Source organism: Ammospiza nelsoni, chromosome 2 (genome assembly GCF_027579445.1).
Source record: "Ammospiza nelsoni isolate bAmmNel1 chromosome 2, bAmmNel1.pri, whole genome shotgun sequence".
Classification (NCBI taxonomy): domain Eukaryota; kingdom Metazoa; phylum Chordata; class Aves; order Passeriformes; family Passerellidae; genus Ammospiza; species Ammospiza nelsoni.
In genome coordinates, this window is record NC_080634.1 from 60,208,028 (window position 1) to 60,220,174 (window position 12,147).

Below are 12,147 nucleotides of genomic sequence, written 5' to 3' on the forward strand. Positions count from 1 at the left end.
TCACTCTCATCTTTAAAAGCACTTTTCCCTGAAAGAACTGCAATGGTAATTTTATGGTCAGTTTGTTGCCAGTCTTATGGGTTTTTAAATGATTAACTGTCGTGTAGTAAAGAGTAATTAACAAAATTAATTGGAACATTTGGCTTTGAATGAAGTTTTATCTCTAAAGGGAATATTGAAATATTTTTTCTCTGAAAAATACAGGGGATAATATTTTTGTGCAGAAGAACTCTAGGCCAACTTGTCAGAATGTACAATTGCTATACTTTGTATCTTATTAATGTGGCTAGTTATGGATATAAGGTGCACAGGAAGGAGGAACTAATCGGATTATGTAGTTCCTGAAAACATTCTTTTAAAATTCTTGTTATAATTTTTTTAAACTTTGTCATGTTTGGTGAGTTTTTTTTTATTGAAAACCACAGTTAATCAAAGTCTGCCATTTTATGGTTCACCTGTTCTGGCATTGTCTTCATGGGATCAGGGAAGTGGCTGCACTGGGACAGTTTTGAGGGGAGGGGATGAGAGAGCAGGGACAGAAAATTTGCATTTAGATGTGCCATGGTCTGAATAGGGAGCCTGGAAGTGTGCATTTTCATAGATCAATAATGGTACTTAATAACCAGTTCATTTTGAAGTCTGGTACCATTGGCCTAGTACATTTTGTGAAGCTCTAGCAGTCCTGCACAAACACAGCTTTTTTGGTGGTCATTTCTGCTGTTACAAAGAAATACACAGGATTAGTTAGCTGGAAACTGAACTTCATAGTGTTAATCTGTGAGGATTGTGAGTTGATGAGATGCCAGTTGCAACAAAACAGGTTTTGGTTTCAGTTACTTTGTAAAGAAATTATTCACAGCTGCCTGTAGCTCTAGTAAAACTAGAGGGTTTTTTATATACCTCCTCAAAGAGATAATTTTCTTTACAAATTGTAAGGCCTTATTTAAAAAAGAAAATGGTGATTTGCAGGTCTCCTGAAATACCTGTGTTTTTAAACTCAGTTTTCCAGTGTCAGATAACAATCAGCTAAGAGTGGATACTAAAAAGTAAGTGCTTAAATTTAACAGCCAGCTATTCTGCAAAAGGGGAGTCTGTCCATGTCTAATGGCTCTCTTTCTTCTTTAAACAACTTTAGGTTTCTTCTGACATTATTTTGAGGTTCTCCAGCCCCCGTTTTCGTCTCTAGTAAAACCAGCAGTGAATTTAAAGACAGCTGTGACTAGCACAGCCTTTATCTCAGCCTGGGCAAGGACTTGTGTTGCCCCCTCTCCAGAGCTCCCAGTCACCAGAGAAGCAAAGGGAGTGGGATAGAATTGCCCAAAGTGGTGTAAAAATTTCAAAAAAGACACTAGACAGGAGTAGGGAAAGCAGGACTTTGAACTGAGGTGGGGAACTTCCAACATGAGGCATCATTTCAGAGCAGAACATTGTTTGGGCAAGCCCTGTGCAAACGCTGATTCATAGGGAGCCTGGATTCACAGTAACTGGGCAGAAATCGGCATGCAGATACAAAGGCTTAAGTCTGTGGCTTGCTCAGATAAACAAAAACTTGTAGGGTACCCTGGGAAAAAACGGAAGATATTTTTAGGTGTGGTTTTCCCCCTCCCTTCTCTTTTTCTCCCTTTTTCCTCTCCCCTTTTCCTTATTTTCTTACCTATGTTTTCTTCCATGCCTCTTTTCCCCCTTTTCATTTTTGTCTTCCAATGTTTTATTCTCCCTCCCCCTTTTTTCTTTTTTTTAAAAAAGCTTCTGCCTATTTCAGATAACCTTTGAAACCTGATACTTTGCAGCAATTACCCTCCCCGCTCCCCCATTTTTTCAGCTCTGACTTTGGCAAAGAGGAACAAATAAGCCATTTTATTCCAGGTCTTCTTAAAACTGGCCCTGTATCGTAACAGCCAGTGATTGGAATACCATTCTGCAGCATTATGGAAAAGCAGCTAAAATAAGAGACACCAGTTTGCCTTTAGTAGCTGAGCTGGTTATCTCTGAGCTCTGTGTCACATTGAAAGATGCAAATGAGCACTTTGCTGTTAAAAGGACAAAGAGGTGGTGCTCCACTTTTTCTGTGAGGTGCCCCACACCTTGTTTGTATTAGCTCTTGAGTTCTTGTAATTCAATTTGCAAACCCAGCAATACCCCCAAAACCTTTTCAGACACTTTATAAATCTCAGTTGTCTCACTATGTGATCAAAAAAGTGTGAAGCCTGGCATGTGTCAAGTGACAGAAGTTTGGATCGTGGACCAGAGGCAGAGATGGGAGGAAAAACCACAACCCTTGGTTCTTTCAACAACAAGGAAATATTAACTGGTCTTAAACCACTTTGTGAAGTCATCTTCTCGGAAGAGGCTTGAAGGGTGTTGGCAAGAGCAGTGGAGTGGTTAAGAAACTTAATATTGCCATCCTGTGTTTGTGGATGGAAAGATAGAGCTGCTGCTTGCAGAGGAATACGACTGGTCCAGGTAGCTCTACTGGCAAGCTGCAGAGTGGGATGCAGATTGAGCTCTGGGTGGGAGCCAGACACAAGAGGCTGTGGGCTGCCAACCTTTGGGATAACTAACAAAGGGCACCAGGGCCAGGCAGGCAATGAACAGTGAGAGAGACTGTAGAAGCTGGGAATCGCTGGAGAAGAAGGTGACAGCAGCAGCAGTGGGGTGGGTGGACACAGAGGGGAAGAGGAGACTTGCCCAGAGATGGACGTGAGGCTGTAAAATCTCAGGGGTTCCTTGGTTGGGGTCCTCCTTGGGGCACCGGCTCGGGCTGTTCCTGTGTTACTGTGCTGTGAATAAATGGCTTTATGGAATGAGACATCTGGGACTCTGCTGTGGGAAACCCGGGGCTGAATGGGCAAGGAAAGCTGGTCTGACTGTGGGTGTGTGTGTGGGGAGCCAGGGGGACACGTCAGTCACGGGAGCCACCTGCTGTGAAGGGGCTTTGACCCAGCAGTGACAGCCCTGGCCTGGGGATGTGGCTGCCAGGGAGTCTCGTGGATGGTCAGACTGAGAAGTTTCCTTAACATGCTTAAATTTTTTGTGAGCAACAAATTATATCAATTTCTATGTTTACATTATTTATATGGCTATTATAAATTCCTTTCATTAGTCTTGGATAGGGATGGTAAACTTGTGGCCACATGGTGTAACAGTGATGTAAAGCTGTTAGACTCTTCCTCACCTGCTATTATTCAGAGTGAAGAATTGGCTCTGCTCCATCACCTTAGTCCCTGAAAGCCAGCAGGTGGGTTTGGTCCTCCTGCAGCTCTCTCTGGGGAGGGAGCAGACAGCAGCAGCTCTCTCCTCCCTGCCTGCAGAACTGAGAAAATGGCGGTGCCACTGCTAGCTTTAAAACTGTATGTGGTAAGGCAGCCATGCTCCATGACTTAGCCTGCCATGCTGCAGCTCAGCCAAACCTTCCTGTCCGTTCAGACAGTGTCAGAACTCAAAGAGCTGCTTTGGCAGTGCTGTGTGCATTTATTTATATTTGTATGATGTGACATCTTCTTGAGGTCTTGGTAATGCTGGTAGATGATATGGGAAGTTCTCATCCAGATAAAACAGAACCAGAAGCATCAAGTCACCAGCACCAGTCCAAGAGTGTACATAGCCACAGCCTGAATGGGATGTGCATGTTCTGTCTCCTCCTGATGGACAGGCATTCCCTAGAGATGCTGTATGGCTCTTGGGGCTCAGATGCCTTGGGTCTGAGCTCCTGAGCCTGTCAGCTGCCTGACAAAGTTGTCAGGGAATTGCTGCCCTCTCTTGCTTCCAAGGTCAGGACCATAGTCCATACTTACTTTCTCTTCATGCTGTCCTCACCAGCTCTATGTTTCTCATTTCTTAAGACTGTTTGGAGGTGTCAGCCAGAAGGTGCAGATCCCTGACTGTCTGAATGTCTTTGTCAGATATAGGGTGGAGGTGGTCCTGTAGAAAACAGGGTGAGTTGCTGTGTGGATCAGGGGTTCCCAACACCTGTCTATTTTATTCTGCATTAGTCTAAGCCTCTTATACTAGGGCCTCAAGGGAAAATGCAGAAAGGAAGGAGGCTTCTGTAAGTCACAGTTGGTGGAAAAGGTAGGGCTGACGTGTGGATGCCAGCATTCGTCTTTGCTGATACAATTGCTGAAGCTGTAAACATTTGTGATGAAACCAGGGGGTTTTGGCTGGTTGTTTTTTTTAAATTGTGCAATTGCTTAGTGCTAATTGAACTGGTTGCTTGTTGTTACTGTGATATTTTTAAGGTTAAAATATAGAAATTCTGGCATAAACTTCTTGCTTTTGTGTGCAAAAATATTCCAAGGTCATTACATTGTGTTTTAACATGTATATTTGCTTGCTTTGTCAGTCAGTGTGTTCTTTTGGTTTTGTTTTGTTTTATAATGTGACTGCCCCACCCAAAATTCCTCAAAGCTTAACAGGGAGAGGGGTGTAAAGCCTGTGAAAGTAACTGAGGTTTCTTGGTGTCCTAGAAAGGGGAATACTAATGCAGCCCTTTCTGTCATCTGTCAGATGCAAGTAAATTCCCCAAAGTTGCATCAAATTCACATCAAAGGATAAGGAAGCCTGGCCCAACAATTTCCATTTGACAAACAGTAATTTCTAAAAGGATGTGTTAAACAGCTTTAAATGTCTATGGTACCAGGAACTGCCATCTATGTTATTTTTCATGCTACAGTTATTTTGAAAAAAATCATCTGGTAAAGTACTCTTCCAGTTAAACCAGCTGTTTTTTTTTTTGCAAAATGATATTTTATTGGATTTTTTTGCTGTGTACCCCCAGATGACCTTAACATGTACCTTAAGCATTATGATTAATGCTCAGGACATTTGGGTTTGGCTAATGGCTGTCCTCATGAGATTCATGAGGAATTGTCTAGAAGTCAAACATTTTGAAAAGCTTGCCAACCTTTTATATTGCCCTTCATGTTTCATGTTTGCTTTCCAGTGTGTTCTTGGAGCCTGTGCATGTAATTCCCATGAATTTGAATGGTTTAGGATTCAGCTACACCTTTACATCACATGGTCTCTAATAGAACTTGTGCAATATTTTTTCTCTCCTCCCGGCTAAATGGCTGGAGAATTTTGATGAGCATCTTTGCATCTTTTATTTATGGAATTCACCTCTGTTCATAGAACCACAGAATTGTTAGGGTTGGAAAAGACCTCTCAGATCAAGTCCTACTATCAACCCAGAACCACCCTCATGTTCACCATTAAATCATGTTTTCAAATGTCATATCCACATGTTTTTCTGTAGATGAGACATTGGAGCACCATAAGAAGTTAGCAATATTGTATTTTTAAGGAATGATCTCTGGAATAATGCTTGTGGTAGTGATATTTCTTAGTTTCAAGGGTGTTGTGTTTTACTGCATGTGCTTGATCAGCAAAGAGAGGGGTTAGAAAGATGAGGCAGAAACAAAGGGTTTGTTTGAGGTTTTTTATACATGCAATCTGAAAAATGTACTGTACTAAATAAATTAAATTATTGCAGTGTGCATTTTCTCCCCAGCTAATCTGTTGCTACACACCTAGTAGAAGGTGCATCTCTATCTCTTTTTCTTCTTTTTTTTTCCTGAGAATTAAATACTAATAAATATAATGTTAAGCTTTAAATCTAGTTTGTAGCTTCTTAATTTTTTTTCTCCCTTGCTTTCAGTTGAAGCATCTTGTCATGATGGAGATGAAACAATGGAAACAATTGAGGCTGCTGAAGCACTTCTTAATATGGACTCCCCTGATCCTATGTTGGATGAAAAAAGAATGGGTAAGTTTTTTATGAAAATCCAATCTTTATTTGCCAGGTTTATTTGTTAAAGGAAGGGGGGATTCACTGCAGCATGGTTGCATGGAATTAGTAAGATTTTTTTTTGTGATTTCTAGAGAGCCTGTATGTACATAGTTTAGGTATCAGAAGTCCAGTATTGTAGGCAATGAAGGATTTCATTGTCCTACCAATGTTGAACAGGAAAGGAAAGAGTCAAAAATTACAGAGGGAAGGTGAGAATGAAGTTGGATGGTTTAGATTGCAATGTTTTGTTTGGTTGATGTTTATGTCGTCAGGATAAAAGAATATACACTTAGAGTTAGAGATTGCCTTAAATATGAATGTGTGATTAGCAGATAAATGTGTCTTTTTGGGGGGTCTGTTCTGTCATCAACTTGTTCTATTTTAGTAGTGCTTCTGTGTAAAATGTCAGCACATATATTGAATTATACACTTGAAAGAATCAAGTGTCATAGTTTGATTTCATTCTATTTTTGAGTTTTTGCTCTAAAGCCAGCTTTTTAAAGTCCTCATGGCTGTGTGAAAATACTCCTTTTGTCCCTTTCCCTTAAGCAGCTATGTTTGGTGCGACTGAAGAGGAAGAAATGGTGCCTCCTATCACACACGTGTCAGTCACGCTCGATGGGATCCCTGAGGTGGTGGAAGTTCACCAAGCCCCAGACCCTTATGCTGAATCACCAGAGACTCCAGAATTTGAACAACCAAAGAAGAAAAAAGGTAAGGTGCTACCTGAGAACAGCAGTGTGGAGCAGGAGAGTAGGGGGTGGCATGGCCTCTTCCTTGTGGGTGTCTGGAACCATTCAGGGTGTCAGGTCAAAATAACTGAGTGATCTCAGCCAGAAATGCAGGGGGAAAGCATTTTCTTCCTGCACAGTGTGAGCACATGTACAGGTTCTTAGATTAATGATGTTGTAGAAGTAGCAACAAGATTCCTTATCCTACAGGAATCTCTGCTTGTTCCAATTTATAGTTTCTTCTTCAGAGCAGAATTGCCATACAAGCCACAGAGATTTTGCTGCTGAGAATCCAGAAGTACTTTCATTAGCTCTTATTTAGCTTCAGCTGAAGATACTTGATCAGTTGAGAATATGGGATGAGAATGGGATGGATTTTTAGCTTTTCTTAAATATTACTGATTTTTTTTTCTTATTAATAAAATAGCTGCATGCTCTAGTAAGTGTTAGTCCCATTTGTAGTAGATTCCCTTTACATAGTGATGTTCCACTGCAGTCAGTGCTGTGCCAGAGTCATGAAGTGGTGTTAGCCAGACATTCTGCTCCTGTTTTCCCATGCTGCTTCAGCATGGACCCCATTAGAGGCTCTGCAGCTGGTGTCTGTGGGAAGAGAGTCATGCTGTACATATAGATGGTGAAAGCTCTTGCCACAAATTAATATAAAAGGAAAAATAAACAAAGGAGGTTATGTTTCTGGAACTAATCCTAGGGCTCACCTTAGAGCATGAGGACTTTAACGGGTTCCCCTGTGTAATAGCCTTCCAGAATAAGGCTTCTACTACCCAGCCATACTCCTGTGGAATAGGAGCATTTTTGCTGCTACTTTTGCTGCTAATTCCAAATGTTGGGAATTGTTATGTGTGAGAGAGACCATATTGGCCTGTGAATATCTTGGGGAAGCCTCCTGAGCCCCGTGTGTGTCACAAGGTCTCACAGGGATGGGTGTGGTTCAGGAAGTCTCTGATTCCCCTGAGAAAGCTGAACTGAAACTGCTGTGGAGGAGAGCTTTGCCAGCAGCTGCCCGAAAGCGCTGCTGGGGAAGCTGCTGTGGCTGTGCACACCACTGTGAGATAACCAACTGCAAGAGGATTTTAAACTGGGGAGTTTTGTTTGTTCTTTTCTTCCCTTCTTCTTTTTTAATGTTGACTGCTGTGTGGGTCAAAACAAGGAGCTGCTGTCTGCCAGATATTTAACCTCTTTGGCTTGATGCTTTCATACTCCTTCGTGTTGTGCTTCTGCTTACTCCCACTCCTTCCTCCTCCCTAGCTGTAGGTTAGAAAACCAGTTTCTTCACAGAAAATGTGTATTTGTTTTAGGAAAAAAAAAAAGCTGGAAAAGAGGCATCAGCTTAGTGTTTCATTAAGTACTAGTTTTCAGTGAACTCAAGGCTTTGTAGACGGTATGGTCTGAGTGATGGAAAAGTGTTACTTCAAAATGTCTGGGAATTTGTTGTACAAAAATTGCTGCAAAATGTTATCAAGTTTGTAGTGCACTTTAGGATAATGTGCAGTGTGTGGGTGGGATTCTTTTGGGGTTTTGTTTGTAGGTTATTTTTTTTTTTAAAGTACAGTCTGTTTCCCTTCTTTTAGCCAGTTCTGAGGCATGGCAAAGGATGGTGAATGTTTTGCCCTGTCCATATCACTCATGATTTTATAGGGTTATTATAGATTCTATAGATTCTTTTATAGACTTCTAGCATATATATATATCAGCCTTTGGCTAAAATTAGAGGGATTCACAGTGCAGAGCATTGCCAGCTAACTGGGCCAGAATGGCACTGCCAAGTAGAGCTCCTCCAAGAGAATGTTCATCAGAAGCAATGTGGTGGTTTCACTTCCTTTCCTTTTGGCCTTATTGCTGCAGCAGGAGAGCTGTATCCACCCATCTGCTCAACTCCAAACCCATGTCCAGCATGGGTTTGGAGCTGAGCAGATGATGTTTGTACTCGTGAATGTCTGAGCACTGAGCTGCTCAGCTATGGATCAGAAAGACAGGAAAACAAAGGAATGTCAGACAAAGAAGCTTGGAAATTTGCTATATTAGTACCTTCAGTTCTGTTTTTGCTGTGGAGGATATCTGGCAGCAGGTGGTCACATAAGTTATATACATCATATTTTAGAGATATATAATTTATTTTGTTTGTACATGCATTTTTTTAAACACAACTCATTGAAAATAGTGCAAGAAAACGGATTTTACATTTTCTGGTGCAGTATAAGATATTTAATCAGGATGAACATTTCACTGCCTAATGTCACCTTAATTTGTAGCATGAATTTCTAACATCAAGTGGTTTTTAGCCGTGGAAATAGGAAAGTGAAAACGCCAATTGTAAATCCAATTAGCTGTCCAAAATTATGGTAGGCCCACATAAGGCTTAGGTCTTGCACACTTTTTATCCTTCCTTTGTAAAATTCTCTCCTAAAAAGGAATGTAGTGTTGTAGTCTGAAAAACAACAGATTTGTGCTCTATTGAAGCAAAGGAGGAAGCATGCTTAATGGACTTTAAAAAAATATCTTCTTTTAAACAAAGGAAACATACCTGATGTGTCTCTGTTAACTGTTTTTTGATGGTATCAGTCAGTGCCTGGAGATTATAGCTCACAGTGTAGTCTGAAACTATCCAAATAAAGTATCTCTAGCCCAGATATACAGCAGTAACAGCAATACATTTCTGTAAACAAATTTCACGTCCTTCACTGGTTTCTAATTTTGGATGACTTCTACAGAGTCCTGAAGCAGTCTAGGCTGAAGAAAGAGAGCCTAGAATTTCTCTTGCAGTCGTATTCATATGTAGTAGCCTTGGCTATCTCTAATCAGAAGTGCATAAATTATATGGGATCAGTACTTAAGTTTCCTGAAGCTGACTAGGTGTAGTTCAGTCCTGACCTAATTGAGCTCTCATCCACTTCATTTTCTTTTAAGAACTGAACTCATTTAGACATAATGTCTAAATTAGTGATATCAAAATAACACTCCCTACTCTTGGTGGCTACATTTGCACCTGTTCGAGAAAAGAAATGAGACAACAGAGTCTTCCCACAGCTCTAACGGGGAAAGCACTTAGCCTAAGTTACCCTCAGGTAACTTAGAAGCTCATCCTTGTGCATTAGAAGCTCATCCTTGCCTGTGACTTCATCTAGGACATTTTAGGTGAAACAGACATTTCTACAACCTTCAGTGGTGAGTGGAGAAAAGCTGCTAAAAATGTACTCCAGTAGTTCTTTATCCTTTCATGTCATGATATATTAAGAAAATAATGTTGTAGGTTTTCCTCCCTCCTACCTTCTTTCAAATCAAGAACGTTACAGGCCAAAACAGTGGGTATCATTTGTGTCCCATTCTCAGTCCCATCCAGTCATGAATCCTGTCTGGATGAAAGCAAGAAAATTAGAGGTTTTGTTTACTCACTGTAGCTCTCTCAACTAACTATCCCATGCCTCTCCTCCCCCATGCACTGCTGAAAAAAAAAAAAAAAAGGAGGTATAAAGATGGACTTAGCAAGATTTCTTATGTCAAAAAGTGAGTGCTTAAGTCGAAGTTTCTTATGATTTCTCTGTAGATACTGGCAGTTAAAGATGAAGGAGAGTGCAGGCTGGCACTGAGCTGTTGGGTTTTTTTCAGAGCTAGTGAAAATACTCTCTCACTCTGCACCAGAGCTGTTTCCTTACTAAAACCACCTCTCAAAACAAAACCAAAACTGGAAAGTTAGAGTGTATGGGATTGCATAGACCTTTTGGTCTTGCCTCTTTAGAACATTAACTCTTTTGAAGTTCAATAAATACAGGAAAGAAAAATTTCTTTAGATTTTTAACTATGGCAGTGTTCTATCTGAACTAGAAATATGTTTCTCTGAGTCTTGTGTATGCTCAGTCTGTTCTACCTCTCAAGAGATTACAGGTAACAATATAAGTAATGTCAGTGTAGTAAAGGGTCCCTGCAAAACCTGGTAAGATAAATTCTTATTTCAAAAGAAAGTTCTGAATGTTTCTGATTAATTACATCACCTGTAAAAGCTGCCATTGCAGGGAATGAGAACTAATAAAAGAATAGGTTCGAGGTTTTATATTGAAAAATATTTCAGCATGACTTAGCTTTTTTGTTCCCTTTTGTGTCAGTAGTTGATTTCTCAACATTTTCAAATGAGTGCTCTTCATTTTTGTAATCAGTTTTAAGTAACTTCTTCCTTTTAGTCTTCCTCACCAGAGAGACACCATGCTTATGACTTTAAAACCTGGTATTTTTTCAGAGCCTGTTACTGTTTCTCCTGATTTTCATAAACAAGTGACTTCCCTTTACCTGCAGCCACTGTAAAAGTGGTGTAAAAGACAAGAGGATGGAAAAAATGTTTGTTTCAGATGACAGTGTAGTTTGCTGCTGGCAGTGTATTTGCAGTAGATTAAACAAGGAGACAAGCTTGTTTTGAACCTACCTTCCATTCTGGCAATGAGTGAACATAATAGCACTTTGTATTTTATCTAGCTTTTCCTGTTTAAGCCCTTACATGTAGTTAATAGCTTATTTTTCTCTTCTTGTCTGTTTCAAGTGCTCTTAAGAGTACCTAAATAACCACAGAAATTTCCAGTGTGCATGGACTTCAGGAAAGTGCATAGTGTAGTCTTTTTTTAGAAGTACGGTAAGAGTATAGGAGGTCTATTCTGCCATAGGAAAAAAAAAAAAGTTCAGCATAGAACTGAGTTATCAACTTGGTAGAAATTTAATCTTTTTTGAATTGGAGAAACAAATCTCTTCCCTTTTTAGGTAATTTTTTTTTCTTAAGCTGCTGTTGACTTACTGATGATTTATTTCAGGGAAGAAACCAAAACCATCTCGTTCTGAGTCCCCTACTACAACTCCAAACATATCTGTGAAAAAGAAAAACAAAGATGGAAAGGGTAAGTCCAAATGGTTGTCACCAAAATGTTTAGGAGAACATGGTTTCTGAGTGATCTGTAAAAAGAAAAAAAATCACCAGTTCACTTGTGATGCAAACATAGGTCTTGTGTTCAGGGGGGGTTAACATCTCAAGGCAAGGAAAAGATGAGCACATGAATTTTCTTGGTGAAATACTCAGTTCCTTGGGAGAATAATGTATTTGTCACTTTAGTTGCAAGGGTTCTTGGAAACTCTTCAACATCCCTGCAGAGTTTGCTGTGTTTTGAGTGAAGTCTTGGGGAGTGCTTTGCATTATATTAATGCTTCTTAGGCTGTGGTTATTTTGACAGATGATCTTTGCAAATGTGTTCCATCTGTATGTGTCTAATTCTGCATGAGGCTAACCAAGCCTGCCAGTTGGCAGCAGGAAGTACCAAGTCCTGAATTTTGAAAAAATTTATAGCACAGCTTGAACACTTGGGCAGAAAACTTGGGGGTTTGATACTTTCATTCCTTCTGTGTTTAAAAAGTAGAAATAAAAAGAAATGCCACATAACATACAATAAATAACTTCTCAGCCTGAAGTGTTCAGTAGTGCCTGTGAGTTTTGTCATCAGCTTTGACAAAAGGGCTGCTTTGCTGTGGGGTCCAACGCTGCAGCTGTGCTGGCGTTAGAAGGGAAGGCTGATCCCAGCCCCAGCGAGCTGTGCTGCCCTGGTGGGAGCTGCAGAGGAGCCTCCCCTGTGTCACAAG

The 12,147-nt window shown here is 40.4% G+C and overlaps 1 protein-coding gene across 11 annotated transcripts in view; it reads left to right on the forward strand.

Moving 5' to 3' along the window:
* Nucleotides 1–12,147, forward strand: part of ELF1 (E74 like ETS transcription factor 1) — an 87,725-nt gene that overhangs the window by 61,011 nt on the left and 14,567 nt on the right. For 9 of the 11 annotated variants that reach the window (XM_059465918.1, XM_059465910.1, XM_059465912.1 and 6 more), the window contains 3 exons: nt 5,657–5,764; nt 6,338–6,502; nt 11,331–11,414. In XM_059465918.1, the coding sequence (XP_059321901.1) occupies nt 5,657–5,764; nt 6,338–6,502; nt 11,331–11,414 (357 nt within the window). The remainder of the gene's footprint in view (nt 1–5,656; nt 5,765–6,337; nt 6,503–11,330; nt 11,415–12,147) is intronic. The other 2 variants (XM_059465921.1, XM_059465920.1) reach the window with 1 other exon arrangement.